This window comes from Protobothrops mucrosquamatus, unplaced genomic scaffold (assembly GCF_001527695.2).
Source record: "Protobothrops mucrosquamatus isolate PMUCROS unplaced genomic scaffold, P.Mucros_1.0 scaffold3037, whole genome shotgun sequence".
In the NCBI taxonomy this organism is placed as follows: domain Eukaryota; kingdom Metazoa; phylum Chordata; class Lepidosauria; order Squamata; family Viperidae; genus Protobothrops; species Protobothrops mucrosquamatus.
In genome coordinates, this window is record NW_015389051.1 from 208,189 (window position 1) to 230,185 (window position 21,997).

Here is a 21,997-nt window from a genome sequence, read left to right on the forward strand (position 1 = left end):
CAATTACACCCCAAATACCTTCTCATTATATGAAACATTAGCTGTGTAAGTATACACTGGAAGTGCCAATATTTTGATTCAGACATGTTTATATTCTTCATTTTTAAAGTTTGGTTAGAACTTTACAATCAGGCTGTTAGTGTGTACACTAAATAGTTTGGTAGTGCCCCAAATTGTATATTTGGTGTATACACTCGAGGTTTTCTGAAATTCTATATAGCATTTTAGGTTTGCTGTTCCTTAAGAAATGGTCTTTCTATCTTTTTGCACATTCACCGAGATGCTATTTTTGTCCGTTATAGGCCGTGATCAAGAAAAGATTAATCATATAAGAAAGTACCTTGAGGCTACAGGGATGTTTAGAGATTTCAATAACTCATCTCAGGATCCAGATTTTACTCAGGTACCTGTTCTTAAATTTGTACTTTCCTCAAGGGACAAGCCCCTGACTTTTAGACCTCTCAGGAAATGATCCTGCATCTTCCACTAACTGAAAACATAGAACAGTGATGGCGAACCTTTTAGAGATCGAGTGCCCAAATTGCAAACCAAAACTCATTTATTGCCGGGTGCCAGGTGGGCGTGGCCCACTGTGTGGGCGTGGCTATGGTGGTCATGGCAGACTGGGTGGGTGTGGCCAAAGTGGGCATGGTCACCTCGATGTTGCTCGTGGGGAGGGACGCCTGTGGGGGCCGAGCAGGGTTGGGGGAGATCCAGGGGGTCTCTGGCAGGTGGGGCGGTGGGCAGGAGGCTCGTCCTGCGGGGTGAGGCGAGGCAAGGTGAAGCGAGGCAGGGCGGGGGTGCCATTGTCATAGGGCAAGGTGAGGCAGGGCCTGGGGCGGCTGCTACCTGACACCTTTGGGCCCCGCACACAGAGGCCAGCAAGCACATGGGGGCCGACAGTGTCCATCAGCAGCCACAGCCTGCTGGCCCCTCGACCGGTGCACTCTGGGGCTCCGTAGCCCACCGCCAGCAGTTCAGAGAAGCCGCCTCTGAGCTGGATGGCTGGCCGACAGCTGAGGAGGCGATGCAGTGGGTTGTGCCTGGGAAAAGGAGAACATGCGAGGCCAGGATGGGACCGGGGGGGGAGGGAGGGAAACCAGCCGTGCTGCGATGCATCCGGCCACATGGGACCTTGGCGAGTTAGCGAGCGGCTGGTTGAAGAGGGACAGTTGCCATCTCCGGGGCGTGGCGCACATGCCCACAGAGGGTTCTGAGTGCTGCCTCTGGCACGCGTGCCATAGGTTCACCACCACTGACGTAGAAGCTGATCACAAAACTATTTAGAAGAGCTAGAAAGCCTCTAATGAGTACAGTGGCTAAATTAAAGATATCTAAAAATGGGTTATGTTTTTAAAATTGCTGGATGGTCATAGAGTTGGCTCCAGTAGGCAGAATCGTGCGGCTACCTCTGGCATCGGATTACAATTTTATTAACATGAAATGCACTCTTGAATTTTCTGCCCAAATCTGTCGACTGGCCTTAAGTACTATGCATCTCGACTTGGTGGACGCAAAATATGGATAACTTTCAAGGTTTCTTGCCTAGTTAAAATTATGCTGAAGCCTTTGAAACAAGTCAGCACAGGAGCCACCCAATCAGATTAAGCCCACCTCCTACCCACGGCAGACCACCAAGGAAGGACTTTAGAAACCTCTCTAGTAACGCTTCGTGGCTGGGATTTCAAAACTAGAAAGGATTATGGGGAACATTGGCAGCCTCACAATGAAGCTGGTGGCTTCAATTCAGGTTGCTACAGGCCTGTGTTGAAATCATTCCCCCCCCCCCGAGATTGTGCTATTAATCCTGATGATTTGGGGCTCTATCTGTACTTGGCAATAGCCCTCTCAGCTTTTTTGATGAATGGCAAATTATCATTGAAAACTCTGAGAGGCAATAGATCCCCTTTATACAAGATCTTTCCAGAGTGAAAGGCTGCAGTTCCACAATACTGCCAGAATTGCTCTTGCTGGCCTGAACGGACGTCTCTCTTGATAATCTGTGGCTACCAGAGACCCTCGAAAGGCCGCTAATGCAGACTGCCCCTACTTGACAGAGGCCTGTTAGACTCCAGCTCTTAATTCCTAGAGGATGTGGCTCTCAGCATATTTATAGCGGCACTAGATGGGAGAAATTACACTGAACATATAGGTCAGTGGTGGCGAACCTATGGCACAGGTGCCAGAGGCGGCACTCAGAGCCCTCTCGGTCATCGCCCCAGTCCTAGGCCTTCAGCTGGGTTTTATAAAACCTTTTCACTTTAGGCCTCCGCCGCCATATGCCAAAAAAAGAAAAAAGGTTCAATCAGTCAATTTCAACTTCTCGTGGGAAAAAAAAAAAGTTCTTGCAAAGTTGGAATTGATTGATTGAACTTTTTAGTCCCACCCAGTCTGCCGTTACCACAGCAGCCATACCCACCCAATTGGCCATGCCCACCCAATGGGCCACACCCACCCGGCACCCAGCCATAAGTGGGTTTTGGGTTGCAATTTGGGCACTCAGTCTCTAAAAGGTTCGCCATCACTGATATAGGTAGTCTTGACTTAAACTGTGAGTACGTAAATCTTCAACTTACGACTGTAATGGCGCCTGCACCCCTCCCCGACCTCTGTTGTTCCTGATGTAGTTGTTAAATGACACGGGTCATTAAGTGGACGAGAGGTGTCTCATGGATGGGGTAGGCCCCTGGGAGGCCTACCACCCAGCTGGATCCCAAAAGGAGGCAGGCAAGCAGTTAAAAAGGGTGCAAAGCCAAAAGCAGCCCAGCAAAATGAGGCCCAAGTGTTAAAGAGGCTTCCAAACAAGCCCATGTGCTTGGCTGGCCATGAAAAGCCCTGAGGCTTTGAAACACCAGGAAGGGAGCTTAGTAATCAATCCAGTGGTGCATTTTGCAAAAAGAATGAAGCCGGGCTTGGGGATTAGGCCTCTGCCCCTTTCAGCCAGTAGTCGGGAGACTGTAGACCTCTCTTAGCTCTTGCTAGGCTTTGGGGAAGCCAGCCCCCTAAATGCAACAATGAGCTTCCCCAAACCTTTCCCTTGCTTTACCCCGCCCTCATAAACCCACTATTTTTTCCAATAAAGAAAACAGAAAAAAAGCATTCGGGGAGGGGACAGACTCATTGATCTTTCTCCCTCCCCTTTTATTACAGCAGTGGCCAAAATTGTGGAAACCTTTTGGGAAAAGTGTACAGTAGAAATGCCACCTTTGGTTAAGTTTCCACCAATTTTTCTTCTAATTTCTTTATATCTGTAGCCTTGCTCACTTAATAATACTATTTTACATCACTACCTGATATCAACGTAAGCAAGTTGTGCCTTCCTTTTTCCGGTTATTTGGCTATAACTTTTCATAGAATACAGTGCAGATAATTGAACAAACTTTGTTGCATTACATTCTTGATTAAATTATCTTTCCATTGATATATAATTTTATGGTACTACTCCCTAAAAAAAAAGCGGTGTTATTAGCCATCAAACCGCAAAAATACACTTTTCCCAAAAGGTTTCCACAATTTTGGCCACTACTGTAGGTGCTGAAGCTAATTTCTCCTTCTCCACCCTCCCATCGAGATTCCCCTTTAACCACTTAAATTTTCTAAATTTACTGCATCCCTGGAAAGAGGATGACAAAATCTGCAAGTTAACTTACCTCGATGAATGGCTGGCAGGCTGAAGAGTAGAGGAAAAGAGCTTTCGTTGAAAAAAGGGAGGCAGGGAGAATGAAGGAAGTAAAGAAAATCCTTCTGGGGATAGTTTGTGTGAGAGCCGAAGGAAAATCCTTTACAAAGCTAGCCAAGGGCTCAGCACCTGCAGCAAAAGGCCACAGCAGAAGCTAGGTCCTAAGGAGAGTCAAGCAGCAAAAAGCTTTCCAAAGAAGGTTTTCCAAGCTTTTTATTGCTTGTCTGACTCCCTTTTAGCTTCTGCAGTGGCCTTTTTTTTTAAATTAAACTTCTTTTTTGGCATGAGTTGTAAGTCCCCTCATTCTGTGCCATCATAATTTTGAACAGTCACTGAATGAACACTTGTAAGTCGAGGGCTACTTGTATAAATATATAAGGGGGCAGTTTCAAGAAAGCTGGCACCTCTCTGTTTCTGTTTCTTCCTGCTTCCTTTCTTTTCAGTAGATTGTAGAATTGGATCTGCAAACCGTTGTGCCGTGTTGCAGTGGTCCTAAAAGGCCACAGGACAAGGTAGCTGTCTCTGACATGAAGAAGGATTTTGAGAGCTGCTTGGGAGCAAAGGTGATGCTATTTTCTATTTAAAATATACCCCCTTTGTTTGGTATGTGATCTTACTTCTGATATGTTTCTTTATAATTAATGTACAGAAGATACTTTGCTTTTGAGAGGCTAGTCAAGTTTATTTGTGGAGAATCTGCTTGTGGATCAGACTTTAATATTATATATATACATACATACATACATACATACATACATACATACATACATACATACATAGGTCTTTGGTTATTCGGGTTTTCTCCCGCGTAAAATTGGAAGTGTCTTGGCGACGTTTCGACGAAGTCCCATTCGTCATCTTCAGGCTGGTGTTTTTGGCTTCGTGCTTCTAGGAGGAATGTGTGATCGCACATTGCTCCTAGAAGCACGAAGCTGAAAACACCAGCCTGAAGATGACGAATGGGACTTCGTCGAAACGTCGCCAAGACACTTCCAATTTACGCGGGAGAAAACCCGAATAACCAAAGACCTACATACAAACACCCGCGAAAACCTCAGAAAACATATATATATATTATAATAGATAATAGAAATTCATCTTCTCTCCTGCTATCCAGTTCTAAAGTTTGATTCTTTAGGACAATGTGTTTTATTTTACTAGTGAAGCCAACTTTGTGCCTAAATTTCAAAGACAGAATTGTAATAGTTTTGTTGTGCAAAAATAAGGGATTTTGTAGCTAAAAGGATGCTGATAACTGTGGCATGGCATTTTATCAGCCAAAGACTATACTATACTTATACTGTCATGACCATTCCCAGGCCACAGCACAGAATAAAGGTTCCTCCAGATTAGACTACAGCTTTTGTTATCCTAGATTATTGACCATGGCTGAGGATAATGAAGGTTGGAGTCGAAGGTCAGCTGGAAGACTGAACGTTCCACTAAATTCTGCTAAGAGATTTGCAAAGTTGGTAACTCCAACTGGCTAGGTGAGGAAGGAGTAATAAAATATTTCTCTTCTCACCAGCATTTCTATAGAGCGTTTGTCTGTGAAACAAATAATATATGCAGAATATTGTATATCCTTCAGTTGCACCAGGCTTTGAATGACATACAAGGATCCACCTTTTCAATATAAAGATAGAGCTGGGGGGGGGGGGGAATGAATTGGTTTATTTTATTTAAATTGGTTTAAAATTAATCAAAGGCAATTCATGTGATACAAATTCATGTGATTACTCCCATCTATCCACAAACAAAAGGATGTCTGTCGGCACGTTCAAGAGAACCGTAAAGTTTCCCGAATTGTTATGATAGCAATAGTACTTAGACTTATATACCGCTTCACAGCCCTCTCTAAGAGGTTTACAGAGTCAGCATATGGCCCCCAACAATCTGGGTCTTCATTTTACCGACCTTGGAAGGATGGGAGGCTGAGTCAACCTCGAGCCGGTGAAACTCGAACTGCCAACTGCAGGCAGCTGGCAGTCAGCAGAATTAGCCTGCAGTACTGCATTCTGACCACTGCGCCACCAGGGCTCTTCCATGATGGCGCAGTGTAATGACGATTACAATAATATAATTATAATCCAAGGCAGCAAAGAAAACCCAAAACTGGTTGATATGGAAAAAAAAACAGCTGACAATTGGAAGGAAATTATGAGAAACTGAGAGATGATAGAATGGAACAGAGCATGCTGGGTGGACCACTGAAAGGATTGGCTGCGCTACAATATTTTGTGGCAGCTTTTCAGTTTCAAACCTCTAGATCAGTGTTTTTCAGTTTTGGCAACTTTAAGATGTGGGGGACTTCAACTCCCAGATATCCCCCAACTAGTTCTGTCTGAGCATTTCTTATCGAATTTATATATATATATATATACTGTATATATATGTTTTTGTTTGTTTCTATTTGCAGCAAGGATTTAAAGGTTTTCAGATTGCCCCTGAATGTCACGACCACCATGTCAAGTTTGTCTACTGTGACAAGGAGTTTGAATTAACACATGGCTCAGTTGTGATTGCTGCTATCACCAGCTGTACCAACACTAGCAATCCTTCTGTGATGCTTGGAGCTGGTAAGTAGCCATCTAGAGCACCAGTTAATCACAGTTATAAACAGATAGTCCTCGACGTCCGAGCAGAGTTGAGCCTGAAATGTCTGTTGTTAAGCGAGGCAGTTTTGCCCCCATTTTATGACCCTTTTGCCGCAGATGTTCAGCGAATCACTGCAGTTGTTAAATGAAACATGCCGTCATTAAGCAGATCTGGCCTCCCCCATTGACTTTGCTTCCCCCATGTTGGAAGTCAGCTCTGAAGGTTACAAATGGTGATCACATGATCCTGGGACAATGCAACTGTCACAAATACATGCCAGTTGCCAAGCATCCACATTTTGATCACATGACCATGGGGATGCTGCAATGGTTGTGTGAAAACCGGTCACTTTAGTTCCCTTGTCACTTTGAACAGTCACTAAATGAATGGCTGTAAAGTCGAGAACTTCCTGTACTGCGTATCTAACTGCAGTGCCCCAAAAGCCTCTTAATGAATTTAGTTTGACGGCAAACTGTTTGAAAGATTCTTAGATTTCCCTCCGTAGAAGTTGAATTCAAGAATTTTCTGGAAATAGGGAATAGCTGTTAAAATCAGCTGAAAACTGGTAGAGACGAGGCTGTTTCCCTGCCTCTTTTATTTCTCCCCGAATGTTCATTTTATTATATCTGAATGCAGTACAGATTCCACAAAATTGAATAGTTAGGTTTCTCCAAGATCTCTGGATCACTGCGTTCCTGACTGCCACACAGAGTCTGAGCTGTAGTCAGCTTTGTTTTTCAGTGGCTTAGTCCATAAATCAGAGAGAGCACATTGTCTCAGTGGTTATTCCATTGAGTTATCATGAGGATCGTGGAGATTGCTTGGCCTCTTAAGTGTTGCAAAAAGGCAGCAAGAACAGGACCACCGTTACTATGGGAAACCGAGGCTTCACATGTTGGATTTCCTTCCATCTCAGGAGGGAAACCTTACCTGAAGAGGAACAGATGTCTTGAGATTTATTTGAGCCTGTTTGGGTAGTAGTGTGGCAGCTATGTAAATATTCTGAACCAGGGCTAAATTCTCTGATTATTTCTGCAGAATATATTTTTTTTTAATATTAATAGCCTAAACTAGGCTGAACGACATAAACTCATATACCTTGGTTACCTAAGACATATGACTCTTCGTGCAGGTTTGCTTGCAAAGAATGCTGTAAAAGCCGGATTGACAGTGAAGCCATACATTAAAACTAGCTTGTCTCCAGGAAGTGGAGTAGTCACATACTATTTAAGAGAGAGTGGAGTGATGCCTTATCTTGCTCAACTAGGGTAAGACATTCTTTTTTTCTTGTTTGTTTGTTTGAATGGCAGTTTTCATTTGTACTCTCAAAGATAGATTCCTGATTGCAATAAATAAATAAACAAACATTTGTTTAATCAAGTATTGTATCCAAAAAGTAAGAAAAATATTGCCTTAAAAGAATCTAAGTAAAACATAGCAGCTGCAACTGTCTATGCTCTAGGGGTGTTTAGTACTTTGGATTTCCAGAACTGCAAATACATATAATATTTATCCACAACTAGTCATGTCTTCTTCTCCGTTCAGGGTGCAGCTGTTTTAAAAAGTTGCAGACAAGTGCTGGGCTAGTGATCTTGATGTTGTGGGCCCTAAAACACCTTTTTACTATTGAATCAGAAGAGCTGCATGGCCTTAAAAATCACTGGTTGTATGGCTTTATATAAACCAATTCATATGTTCAGCTGAAGAGGGGAAGAGTACAAACTGAATAGAGAATATATTAGGCCTATGGTATTGAAGATCTCATTGACTCTGACAGTTAAGAGACAGCTGCACACAGCTAGTATGGGAAGGTTGCATGTGCCAGCCTCATTCACTGGATTACAGATTACCTGGAAAGTGGAAGAAATGTGACCCTACTTTCCTTAATTAATTCCTTAAGAAAAGGAAATAAAAATTAAGTCCTAGGGGGTAATTCAAGGTAGGGTGATTCGCTTATTTTCCAAATAAATTGGAAAGTGCCATGTTTACTGTATGTCAATATTGAGATGCATGCATGAGAAAGCCCAGCTCACCTGAAATTGTACACAAGGGGATAAAGTGTCTCATGATGGGTGGGGATTATAAAATTAAATATTAATTTTTTACTAAACCACAGTCTGAATACTTACTCCACCCCGTCCCCACCCCTTTGCTCATAAATTGATGTGTCAGAAAGAAGGTTAAGCTGGAAAATGTCTTTTATGCTCAAGTCAACTTTTTTTCCCATCCTCAATCTGAAGCAGCTGAACTACAAGCAGTTTTTACAAAGACCATACTTGCTGAAAGGTTGAGAGTGATTGTGAGAAGACTGTGGAAACGTGGAACAATACATCTATTCTAGACAGTTATCCACCCTCCCCACTGTCCCCTTCACAGGGATCAGATTATGCAAAGCTTCCTTGCCTAGTTAGAAGAATGTACCATCATCGTCACCATCACCAGCAACATAATTCTGAATTTATTACATGATCTGGCAAACAATAGAAATGCAGTTGTTTGATCCTTTTCTACTAGATGTCCATTGGTAATATATTGACTTTCATCCTCTCCACAGGTTTGATGTGGTTGGCTATGGGTGCATGACATGCATTGGTAATAGTGGGCCTTTGCCAGAATGTGTAGTTGAAGCCATTACTCAGGTATTGCTGAGGGTTTGTTTGTTTTTTTATCCTGTGTTGTTGTAATTTTGTATACAAATGATCAGAACCAAGCAAAATGTAGGATTGGTAGTGGCTAGATTTGTGGATAGACAGTGGAAATATGTATGGACACTTTAAATACACAGAAGAGAAGGCTCATTGTTCCTACAGGTAGTCCTTGACTTACCACTGTTCATTTAATAACGGCTCATAATTACAATGGCCTTGACTCATCCTTGAAATTGCAACTGTCACCCCACTACCACAGTCATGGCAATCAACTTTATTTATGATGGTTGCAGGCTCTTGTGGTCACATAATAATTGCAATCTGCAACCTTTCCAGCAGGCTTCCAAGTAAAGTCAATTGGGGACGCCAACAACTGTGTGATTCACTTAACCTCCATAAAAATGGCAATAAAATCAGGTCTGATGATGATTTGTTGAATGACCACATTACTTAGTGACCAAAATTTCTGGGCCAATTGTGGTTGCCAATCGACTATTGAAAAGGAAAATGCTCTACGTGCTCTAGGTTCATTTGCTTATTTAACATTGATCTAACCTTGTCAATGTATTGTTTAATGATCGTTATCATGCTCTTTCTCTGCACAGTTTAAGAACTGTTGAGATGATAGAATTATGTCCCTTTAAAATGGAGGTGGGGAACCATGGCCCCTTTATGACTTGTGGACTTCAACTCCCAGAATTCCTGAACCAGTATGGCTGGGGCTCAGGAATTCTGGGAGTTGAAGTCCACAAGTGATAAAAGGGCCATAGTTCTCCACTCCTGCTTTAAAGCAGTGCTTTTCAAACTTGGCAACTTTAAGATATGTGGACTTCAACTCCTAAGCTATCGGGGAATTGAAGATGAAACATTTTAAAGTTGCCAAGTGTGAAAAGTACTGCTTTAAAAGAATTCCTCGCTCTTATAGTAAAGGAAAAGTAACATTGAATTTTACTTGGACATTGAAAGCCAACTTCCCATTTGTATTCAATATTAACAAGTGGATGTTTAGCATAGATTTAAGGCAGGGGAGTGAGATTTCATGTGACTTTAATGGACATTGTACAGTAGTGGCCAAATTTGTGGAAACCTTTTGGGAAAAGTGTATTTTTGAGGTTTGATGGCTAATAACACCACTTTTTGGGGGGAGTAGTACCATAAAATTATATATCAATGGAAAGATAATTTAATCAAGAATGTAATGCAACAAAGTTTGTTCAATTATCTGTACTGTATTCTATGAAAAGGTATAGCCAAATAACCAGAAAAAGGAAGCACAACTTACTTAGGTTGATATCAGGTAGCTTTCCTTCATCTGATTGTAGCCAATGAGCCTGAGTGTTTAGAGAGTCAATCAGGTGTCATCTTGTTTTGGCAATGAGCCAATCAGATCACAGTAGGATTCAGTTATTGATGTCATGTATTAAAGCTGAGAGGAGGACATTTGTCAATGTGTTATGTTATCGCCATCAAGTTGGTTGGGGTTTTTTGGTGTTCTTTCATTTAGTGAGCTTGTAAAATGTAATAACATTAAAGTAATGGTGCAAAGAGTTGACTGGTTGCCCAGAAAGTGATGTAAAATAGTATTATTAAGTGAACAAGGCTACAGTTATAAACAGGGCTTTTTTTGTCATAGAACGCCCAGAACGGAGTTCCGGCACCTTTTTTGGATGGAACCTTGTAGGGTAGGCAAGGCGGGTTGTATGACGTGTGTGAGTTCCGGCACTTTTTTTTTTTTACACAAAAAAAGCACTGGTTATAAAGAAATTAGAAGAAAAATGGGTGGAAACTTAACCAAAGGTGGCATTTCTACTGTACACTTTTCCCCAAAAGGTTTCCACAATTTTGGCCACTACTGTATTTGGACCTGGGCAATGTGAACAAATAAAAACTATTTTCTTTTTCAATATGGATGATAATTTTTGCAGGGAGACCTAGTAGCTGCAGGGGTGCTGTCTGGAAACAGGAACTTTGAAGGCCGTGTCCATCCAAACACGCGTGCTAATTATCTGGCTTCCCCTCCGTTGGTTATCGCCTATGCTATTGCGGGGACCGTAAGGATTGACTTTGAAAAGGATCCTCTAGGTAAGACATGATTTGCAAACTATTTGACCTTTTGAAGGGGTTGACTTTAAATAAGTCAGAAACCAAGCCAAATCCGTGTCTATGTGTACAGATGCGTGCGTAAGGGCGGAGGGATCATAAAAGACTATTTTCCGTATTTCTCTGTATTCATTAAGCATCATACATATGTAGGGTTTATGTTCATGGAGAAGGGATCAACCTAGTTGTAGAAAATAAGATCCAGTTCAGCTCATTGCCTCTGTGGAGGAGAGTAGTCTAAAGCAGGGGTGTCAAACTCACAATGTCACGTGACGTGTCGTGTCGTATCATGACTTTTTTGCCATTGCCGGCAATGGGATGGGTGTGGTTTCGCTATGATGCATCTGACCTGCGGGCCGGCAGTTTGACACCCCTGGTCTAAAGGGTGCCTGTTGAAAACCAATGTTCAATTAATTGCAGGTGTTGTACAAGGCAAAAAGATTTTCCTGAAGGACATTTGGCCTCTGAGAGATGAAATCCAAGCCATTGAACGTCAATATGTAATTCCAGGAATGTTTAAAGAGGTCTACCAGAAAATAGAGGTAATACTTAATTTCTGCATTTGCTCAGATGTTACTTTTGCTTCTTGTTAGTTGCAAGTTAAAACTTCAGTCAAAATTATAAAGGTTTTCCTTGTGAACTGGGTGATATAATGATACTCTAATAAAAAAAAATCACCAGAAAGATGAGGAAAGTGCCAGTATGGGATTGACCAAATTTTGATGGAGGCAAAATGTAAACTTTGTTGGAAGCAGTGAAATTTTTGGGGAACCATTTCAGAGAAAAAAGGTTCTAAATAGGCACGCTACTTGATTCTCCTGATCTCAGACTTAATCAGCCAGACTTTGAGTTAGAAAAATAACCATGGTTAGATGAATGTGTAAAAGAATGGAGCCCTTAGTTCAGAAATTGCACAATAAACATAAGCCTGCATTTGTTTTCATGTGTTTCTGGATCAAAAAGAACTTTTTTCTGACATTGCTTGTTTATCCACAGGCTGGAGATAAAGGGATTTAGAATATTTACATTTGCTGTTTGTATCCTCATTTTTATTTTTATTTTTCAGACAGTAAATAAATCCTGGAATGACCTAGAGGTCTCGTCAGACAAACTATATGGTTGGAATCCAAAATCCACGTATATTAAATCTCCTCCATTTTTTGAAAACCTGGTAATTCTCTTTTCATGGCCTTTGATGAATTTTCTGACAAACATGCTTTGTGTGTTGTGGTTTGTTTAAATTATTTAAGGGTTTTTTTTTTTGGTTTCTCTGAAAGTTTTATAAAGTATAAACAAAAGTACAATGTTTACTAACAAAGTGTGACGTATAGGAAGTCTCTTGAGGGAGGGAGGGAGGAAGGAAAGATCATTAAAATGAGTATTTATTAGTAGGAAATAAAACTTTTACATTTGCAAAAGTATTTGAAGTAACTAGATCACGGGTGTCAAACTCGTCACGTGACATGTCATGACGTATCGCGACTCTTTGCATTGCCGGCAATGGGGTGGGCGCGGCTTCAGTATGATGAAACCGGCCCGCGGGCCGGCAGTTTGACACCCCTGAACTAGATTATCTTCTAATTAGGTCAGTGCTCTGAATAACACATTCAGTTTATAATCTTTAGATTATTTGGATACAGGAGAAAAAATGGAACTGCCTAGGGTTGCCAGGTGTCCACTATTTGAGTGGACAGTCCACTTTTTTCACATTATGTTCACTATTTTTTTTCACAAAATAGTGGACATTTTTTTAATTCAAAAGCTTTATGATGAAATGGTACGTAATCTAAAGCTGTACAGTCTACTTTTTTTACTACTTAACACCCCCCCCGCTTGTCCACTATTTTTTGGAAGCAGACCTGGCAACCCTAGAACTGCCCCCCCCCCCCGCAATTCGTAACCCTGGTTAAGGAATTATCTACATGAATTATTTCCTATTTGGTTTTGGGAATAGCCAGTTTAGTGATTATTTTAAAACACTGATCTTCCTAGAATTTGAGGTTTCCCCCAAATTCCACACAAAATAGCACAAAGTGAGAAAAAAAGAAGGGTTATGTCCATTTAGATTTTTCCAATATGATTAAGAACGGCCAGTTCTTAGATACTTTGGATCTAATGGAAGCTGGGTAAATTTCTCTTCTCATAAACCAGTCCTTATTTATATGCCCGACCAACAAACATGAACCTATTTTGCTGATCTTTTTTTTCCCCAGACCCTGGAGCTTCCTCCCCCTAAATCTATAGTTGATGCCTATGTCCTGCTGAATCTCGGCGATTCTGTGACAACTGACCATATATCTCCTGCAGGGAATATAGCAAGGAACAGTCCGGCTGCCCGTTACTTAACTAGCAGAGGGTGAGTCCAGTCAACACCCCGAGGGAGAGGAATTCCTTTTGGACAAAGAAATTCTACCTACTCTCTTCGCCATCATTTAGTCGCTCGGCTGTAGATTTCAACAGCAATATCTAGAACCCAATTACTGGGTTTACGTAACTACTGCCAGTGCTGAAAAGAAATTGTTTCTAACTGCTCTCCTCCTCATTGTGCTAATTCTTGTGTCTAGATTCCTGATTTTTTTTCCCCCAGCCTCAGACTCCAATCCTAACTTAGAAGAAAGATAGTTCCTTTAACGAATATTAGAGAAATGCTGTCCGTGCACAAGGGCAAAGTATATTTTCTGAATCATTTTAGAAGCACATTCATAGTTGTAAACATGCTGTCTAGTCACCTGTGTCCTGGAACAATGTTCCTCAACCTCAGCTTTTTTTAAGCTGTGTGGACTTCAGTGTTCCCCATCCAGCATGCTTTGTGTGAAGATCCTCAGTCTTTAAATCCTCCAAATGTTATTGTGTATCACCTTCTTTCTACCATGCCTTGAAACATCTTTCTGGCATATTTAGCCCCTTGTTATTATTTTTGTTTGTGTTAGGGGTGTCACTCTTCCTGAATATACAGAGGAGAAACAAACCAGATAAGCTGCTACTTCTTCATTGTAAAGGCTACATTAACAGAATCTGAAAGTACCGATCTCCCGCCATTTCATTTATAGACTGAGGAAATAAGGGACGGTCCCTTCCGAGCCTCTTCCTCTTATCTGTTATGCAGCTTCAGGCTGTATCCTCTTTTATCTGGTTTTTTTTTCCCCAGGCAGCATTGCTTTGCCGGTTTCTCAAGGTTTTAGTCACGTACCATTACAAGGGATCATTTAAAAATGTTCTTAAATGTTTTAAAAATGTTTTGGAGAATCTCCAAAAGCCTGTTTTTCCTTGATCATCTTTTAGAAGGAGTCCTCAAATATAGCATCCTAAAGACTTGATTGGGATTGGGTGTCCTAGAATGGTCAACCAGCATGGTAGAAAATTTTGGAGTTAGAGAAGACTTGAAAGATTTTTGTTTTTCTCACCCTAACCCAGGGGTAGGCAACCTTGGCTCTTTTATGACTCGTGGACTTCAACTCCCAGAATTCCTGAGCCAGCCATGCTGAGGGGAAAGGGAGAGGTTTCCAAGCTGAGCCATGCTGGCTCAGGAATTCTGGGAGTTGAAGTCCACGAGTCATAAAAGAGCCAAGGTTGCCTACCCCTGCCCTAACCCTTCCTCTTAGCATAGCTACTCCGCCAATTGAACCTTTGAGGTAATACTGTCAAATCAAGGTAGTTTGAGTGGCTACTACTGTAGGTACTATTACAAATCTTTCACTGACAGAAGCTACATGTCAGGGGACCGAATCTCTCTGCTTATTTATTAAACTTTTGAATATTAAGCCTTGCCTCTTTTGCATCCTGATAGTCTCACTCCTCGAGATTTCAACTCGTACGGCTCACGCCGGGGCAATGATGCCGTCATGGCAAGAGGAACATTTGCAAACATACGCTTATTGAACAAATTCCTTAAGAAGCAGGCCCCACAAACCATCCACTTCCCATGTGATGAAACTGTAAGTATTTTCCCTCCCAGCATTAGGTTTTGCCCCCATGACCGGGGTAGTTTTGGCTTTCCTGCTATTGCAGGACTGTGTCCTTTCAGGCAGGAGTTTCAATCTATGTGTTTAGTAGGCTTCAGGGTGCTTATATACAGTAGTGGCCAAAAATTGTGGAAACCTTTTGGGAAAAGTGTATTTTTGAGGTTTGATGGCTAATAACACCACTTTTTTTGGAGTAGTACCATAAAATTATATATAATTTAATCAAGAATGTAATGCAACAAAGTTTGTTCAATTATCTGTACTGTATTCTATGAAAAGTTATAGCCAAATAACCAGAAAAAGGAAGCACAACTTGCTTAGGTTGATATCAGGTGGATTTCCTTCATCTGATTGTAGCCAATGAGCATGAGTGTTTAGAGAGCCAATCAGGTGTCATCTTGTTTTGGCAATGAGCCAATCAGATCACAGTAGGATTCAGTTATTGATGTCATGTATTGAAGCTGAGAGGACATTTGTCAGTGTGTTATGTGATCGCTATCCAGTTGGTTGGGTTTTTTTGTGTTCTTTCATTTAGTGAGCTTGTAAAACGTAATAAAATTAAAGTAATGGTGCAAAGAGTTGTTGTCTAGTTGTCCAGAAAGCGATGTAAAATAGAATTATTAAGTGAACAAGGCTACAGTTATAAAGAAATTAGAAGAAAAATGGGTGGAAACTTAACCAAAGGTAGCATTTCTACTGTACACTTTTCCCAAAAGGTTTCCGCAATTTTGGCCACTACTGTAGCACAACAATCTGGGGCTTTAGAGACTGTTGTAGGTATATAAAAACCAGGAATTCCCTTAGAAGAAATATTCTGTGCTTAGTTGCCACGTTTTCAGTATTAGTGCATAACACAGACACTGGTGAAAATTCTGTACCTGTTTTCCATTGATGGAATTCCATGGACCATGTGCCAGCTCTGGGCATACGGCCTCTAGAAACTTGTTCAAAGCGATTTTGGATCTTTTCCTGGTATGAAAATAACACGACGGGTGATTTCCCAAAAGATGCTTGAACGTTTGAGAATTTATTTTGACGGTGGTTTATTTAGCCTTCCTTAACTGGCCACACATCTCAGTTTGAGGAGCTCCCTCTCGATCGGCTTTCGTTGAGGGGAAACCAGAGCTCAAAGACTTGGCTTTTACGTATGTGTGTGTGTGTGTGTGTGTGTGTGTGTGTGTGTGTGTGTGTGTGTATACTCCCTTGACTCAGCTGGCAAAGAGGGGAGGAGAGCCTGTGGCTTGGTGGTTAAATCACTGCCTAGTATGTAAACTGCCCAGGTTCAAATCCCATAAAGGGTATGGCTAACTGATGAAAGCAGAACAAGCTAGAAATGGCCATCTTAGTCTCCCGATTTAATTCTTTAACTCTTTGTCAGAAAAAGAAATATATATATGTATCTATCTCTTGGTCACCTTGATTTTAAAGTGCAAGGATAAATATATAAATAAATATATATATGTATATCCCCATGCATTTCACACCAAGACACGACTATAAAAAAAAAAAATGAACTATGAAAGTTGTTCCTTCCCTGTAACTCATTCATTTGCCAAATGAAACTAATAATCCCTGTATCTCTGCAATTAATGCTCATAGAGAAAAAAAAGTGGCATTTTTTTCCTTTCTGCCTTATACGTTACTCGTGAGGGACTTTGGTGCTTGTTTTCTTGCAGACGTTTCATTACCCAAACTAGGTAACATCATCAGTGCTTAGTAAGGAGTGGGCTTTGCTCCCAGTTTATATTCAGCGTTGGTGGGAGTGATCTTGGAGGCTCTTTGATTGGGCTGCTCGCTGTCAGCTTGTTTGGCACTTCCTTAACTGGGACTGCCAAACACCAGCAATCAACAGCTAGATGAGCATAGATTAGCTCCGCGATTCACATCAGACCAACAAACAAGAAGTAAAGAACATCCCAGTCAAGGGACTGCTAAACAGGCTTAACAGTAAACAGCCCAACAAAGACTCACCAAAACCACTCCCACCAACACTGAAAGGCAGGCCACTAGAACACGGGTCAGCAACACGCGGCTCTGGAGCCGCATGTGGCTCTTTGAGCTTTCTCCTGTGGCTCCCAGCCTCCTCCGCCATTTGCAGAGAGAGAGACAGAGACAGAGAGAGGCACTTGCCTCTCTCTCTCTATCTCTCTCTCACACACACACACGCACACACTCTCTCTGTCTCTCTCTCTCTGTCTCTCTCTCACACACACACACTAAGTGGGGGAAGAGGACTGGCAGACCAAGGGCAGGAGAGAGCCAGCCCAATAAGAATGTGTGTCAGCTTGTCGGAGAACAGCGTGAAGCCACCTTGCCAGGTGAGCAGAAGATTGGAGAGAGGGAGAGAGGGGGGGGAGAGAGGGAGGGAGACAAAGAGAGGGAGAGAGAGAGAGAGGGAGAGAGCGAGAGAGCACTCATGCACAGCAGCCTCTATTTCTTTTTAATTAAACTCTTCAATCAAGCTCCCTCCTCCTTGCGCACGCAGGTTTTGCGGTTCCCAGTGTTGTCTTTTCTCTGGGAAACGGGTCCAAGTGGCTCTTTCGAGTGTTTAAGGTTGCCGACCCCTGCACTAGAAGATAAACTGACAGCAAACCACACTCCTTACTAGCACTGATGATGTTACCCAGCTTGGGTTACGAAACGTCTGCAAGAAAACAACCAAGCTCGGAGAGCACCAAAGCATTAATTTTGGAGTAGAGATACAGAGTAGAGATACAAAGCATTAATTGGAGTAGAGATACAGGGGCCATCGGTTTCGTTTGGCAAATGAATGAGTTACAGGGAAGGAGCCAACTGGGCTTTCACAGTTCATTCTTTTTGTTTTATAGCCCTGTATTAGTGTAAAACGCATTACGCTATAATCGCTACTGAGTTCATCTGCAATAGGCATAGAAGGAAGGAATCACATTGCTTCACTAACTGAGCTTCAATTGCATTCGGTGCCTCTAGCTGGACATATTTGACGCTTCTGAGAGATACCAAAAAGACGGCCACCCACTCATCATATTGGCCGGTAAGGAATATGGTTCGGGAAGCTCCCGGGATTGGGCTGCCAAGGGACCTTTCCTGCTGGTGAGTAAGCTATTTTAGGAAGGGTGAGTGTCATAACATCATAGGTTTGGGTAAACCAGGGGTAGGCAACCTTGGCTCTTTTATGACTCGTGGACTTCAACTCCCAGAATTCCTGAGCCAGCTATGCTGGCTCAGGAATTCTGGCAGTTGAAGTCCACGAGTCATAAAAGAGCCAAGGTTGCCTACCCATGGGATAAACCAATGGAGTCCCATCTCCTGCTCTCAGGTTTTTGTTGTCTATTCAATCTCTGTATGAAACCCCTCTTTCTGCTAGGAGTTTTTTTTTCTTCTTTCAGATATATCCTTGTAGGTTGACATTCTTTTCCGCGACAGTCCTCGACTTACAACGGTTCATTTAGTGACCGTTCAGAGTTTCAACGGCACCGACTTAACGATCGTTTTTCACACAGCTGTTGCAGCACCCCCATGGTCACGGGATCAAAATTCAGATGCTGGACAGCTGACTCACATTTATGACGGTTGTAACGTTCCGGAGTCATGTCATTCCCTTTTGAGACAATTGCTGGTCAAAGTCGAAGCCAGATTCACTTAACAACCGTGTCACTAACTTAACAACTGTGGCAAGAAAGGTCGTAAAATGGGACAAAGTTCACTTAACAAAACTCTCTCACTTAGCAACAAAAATGTTGGGCTCAATTGTGGTCATAAGCTGAGGACTATCTGTATTCTATGGGACTGTAGAGAACGGATCTTGACCTTTTTACTACTTCAAACAGTTTAAAAGTACTGTCATATTCCCCCCCTTCTTCCCCCCCCCAATTATCTTTTCTCCAAACTAATCAACATCCCTAATTCTTCTCATTGCATTTCTTTGCTCCTCTTACCCTTTGACTGAATCCTTCTGAAAGAGTAGCGGACAGAATTCGTCCTCGCACTCCAAGTGGGTTCTGACCAATACAGTGGATCCATTCCTCTGATTTTGAAAATTAAACTTGATGGATACAGCCCAAATTTGCCTTTTTAGCCGCCTTGTTGTACTGTTGACTCGTGTTCAGCAGGTTCAACTTCAGTTTTAAATCCTTTGTGCAGATACTGTCCCCAAGCCAGATATTCCCCATCGCCAGTAGTTCAACTTCAACTGTATGTACTACTTGTTATGAAGTACTTAGTCCTAGTTAGGCATTATGTCTGAAGAGGCCATAATGCCAAAATTAAACATTGGGATTTAGCAGCAGGACATCCAAGGGCAATACTGCATTTGTTTCTCCCAACTGTATCTGTTCAGAGCCCAGTGAGATTGTATATTGTCTTGGATCAGATCACTGAAATCTTTCAAGATTTGATGATCTAGCAAGATTTCAAAGAATGGTGGCTTGAAAAGGGTGCCTAGGCCTGAAAATATTAGCAGTCTTTGGGTATAGAAATAATCTAGGGGTTTTAAGTCATATTCCCTTATAAAATGTGATAAATCAGGATTCCGTGCACGGAAGCTTTGGCTTCTATTGAAGCAAGTCGGACTAAATTCAAAGAGTCCAGCGAAGAGCAGCAAAGAGGATTAGGGGATTTTCTGCAAGTTGAGTCCTTCAAATGGCCACCCCTAAGCCCCCAAGCACGCTAATGTATTACCACTGAAATTAGGCATTTTAATAGTTTCCCCCCCCCCAATTCATGGTCTGTTCAGCATCTGGGAAAGGAGGAGGGGAATGTTTTGCCCAATAAGTCTGACGAGAGACATTCAAGATTTTGGTTCAGCGGATGAATTTAGCTTCCATAAGTTCTAGGTCAGGGGTAGGCAACCTTGGCTCTTTTATGACTCGTGGATTTCAACTCCCAGAATTCCTGAGCCAGCATGGGAGTTGAAGTCCACGAGTCATAAAAGAGCCAAGGTTGCCTACCCCTGTTCTAGGTTAAAGCTCCAAACTGAAATACACCGTTTCATTTATACACAATATATGTGCATTTATATATTTGGATTTTTCAGTGGTCCTCGCCTCTGCCTGCCATGTCTTCCTTCAGTTCATATTTATGATGGGATTGCCCTTTTGAGGGAAAGTTGACTTGTTGCTTTGCAGCTTTTGGTTGGCAAGCTTCTCAAATGTCTTAAGACCAGGAAATGGAGATGTTACTTCTTTGAGGCAGACCGCTGATCTATCTAGCACAGCATCACCAACCATTGACTTTTTCCCAACCCTACCTAGAAGTGTTAAGAATGGACCTGAGATCTTCTGTCTGCATAGTTCCCCCCCAAAAAAGTTAGCCACTTCTTTTCTACAACTTTTTTTTTAACTTAACTATTAACGCGCATCTGTGTGTTCCTCAGGGTATCAAAGCAGTCCTTGCAGAGAGCTATGAGAGGATTCACCGCAGTAATCTGGTGGGCATGGGAGTCATTCCCCTACAATATCTCCCGGGCCAGGATGCAGAGAGCCTAGGACTGACAGGGCAGGAACGTTACACAATTATTATTCCTGAGGACCTGACGCCCAGAATGAATATCCAGATCAAAGTAAGCATTTCCAGGGGTGGCATTATTTTAATACTGTATAACAGAGGTTCCCAATCTTTTGAGCACCAGGGACCGGTTCCGTGGAGAGATATTTTTCTGCGGACCGGAGGGTGTGTGGTTTTGTGTGCTGCCTACATCTCACAGATGGGACTTTGCTTGTTTGTTTGGATAGGTTACTGGCATGCCGGGGCCCGGTACTGGTCACAGACCGGTGTTGGGGACTCCTGCTGTATAGCAACGCTATGTGTCTGTGTGTGCATACGTGAAGAGCGTGCAGTTATGTTGGGTGGCTGCGCGTCAGGTTTAAGGAACGAAATTTGGAGTCTGAACAAGCCCTTGAATTGACTTTGAATCACTGAAATCTTCCAAGGTTTGATGATTTTGCAAGATTTCAAGGAATGTGGACTTGAAAAGGGTGCCTAAGCCTGAAATTAGCAGTCTTTGGGCATAGAAATAATCTAGGGATTTTGAGTCATGTTCCCTTATAAAAGAGCTATGGTGGTGCAGTGGTTAGAATGCAGTATTGCAGGCTAATTCACTGCTCAGTGCCAGGAATTCAATTCCTGGTCAGCACAAGGTTGACTCAGCCTTCCATCCTTCCAAGTAAAATGAGGACTCAAGACTGTTGGGGACAACAGGCTGACTCTGTAAATCGCTTAGAGAGAGCTGTAAAGCACTGTGAAGCAGTATACAAGTCTAAGTGCTGCTCCTATTGCTAAAATGTGATAAATCAGAATTCCCATGCATGGAAGCCTTTGCTTCTATTGAAGCAAGTCAGACTAAATTCAAAGAGTGCAGCGAAGAGCAACAAAGATGGGCAGGGGACTGGAGGCTAAACCATATGAAGAACAGTTGCTGGAATTAGGTATGTTTAGTTTAATAATAATAAGGACTAGAGATGACATAGCAGTGTTCCAATGGCTAAGGGGCTGGTACAACGAAGAGAGGGTCAGCCTTCTGGGGTTCAGACTCCCAGAAGAAACAAGAGTTTTTAATTCAGTGAAAAGCGACTTTTTACCACTGGGTTGAATGGCAAGTTCTAGTTGTAAGGTGAGTGTTCTAATGGGTGTTGCCTGAATAAGTAATACCGTTGTTGAAATATTGTGTGTGCACCTTTGAACACTGTTTTCATGTCCCCAACCCCTCAGATTGCTCATTTAAGACGTTAGGAGAGCTTTCTTTAAATGGGACACCCAAAGAATGCATCCAGGAAAGAATGCTTGGTGATGTAATGTTATTTCCAAGGAGATCCTATTTCTTTGGAGTTTTGGCATAATTTTTTTTTAAAAAGTCCCCGTTCGAACTTCTTAAACCATGGTACCTTTCCTTATCAGGAAGATAAATTTATCTCAGCGTCTACTCCTGTCCTACTATCACAGCACCACTGAGAGTGTCCTGACATACGGCATTCTTGCATGGTATGGGAGCAGCTCTGTAGCGGATAAAAAAGCTCTACAGAGGATTATTAAAG

At 42.2% G+C, this 21,997-nt stretch overlaps 1 protein-coding gene across 1 annotated transcript in view; it reads left to right on the forward strand.

Annotated features, from left to right (window-relative positions):
- Nucleotides 1-21,997, forward strand: part of ACO1 (aconitase 1) — a 39,656-nt gene that overhangs the window by 16,438 nt on the left and 1,221 nt on the right. The window contains exons 8-19 of the mRNA XM_015826287.1: nt 303-403; nt 4,126-4,242; nt 6,099-6,258; nt 7,410-7,545; nt 8,832-8,916; nt 10,851-11,007; nt 11,446-11,567; nt 12,092-12,196; nt 13,239-13,381; nt 14,813-14,960; nt 17,937-18,059; nt 20,341-20,526. Of these exons, the coding sequence (XP_015681773.1) occupies nt 303-403; nt 4,126-4,242; nt 6,099-6,258; nt 7,410-7,545; nt 8,832-8,916; nt 10,851-11,007; nt 11,446-11,567; nt 12,092-12,196; nt 13,239-13,381; nt 14,813-14,960; nt 17,937-18,059; nt 20,341-20,526 (1,583 nt within the window). The remainder of the gene's footprint in view (nt 1-302; nt 404-4,125; nt 4,243-6,098; nt 6,259-7,409; nt 7,546-8,831; nt 8,917-10,850; nt 11,008-11,445; nt 11,568-12,091; nt 12,197-13,238; nt 13,382-14,812; nt 14,961-17,936; nt 18,060-20,340; nt 20,527-21,997) is intronic.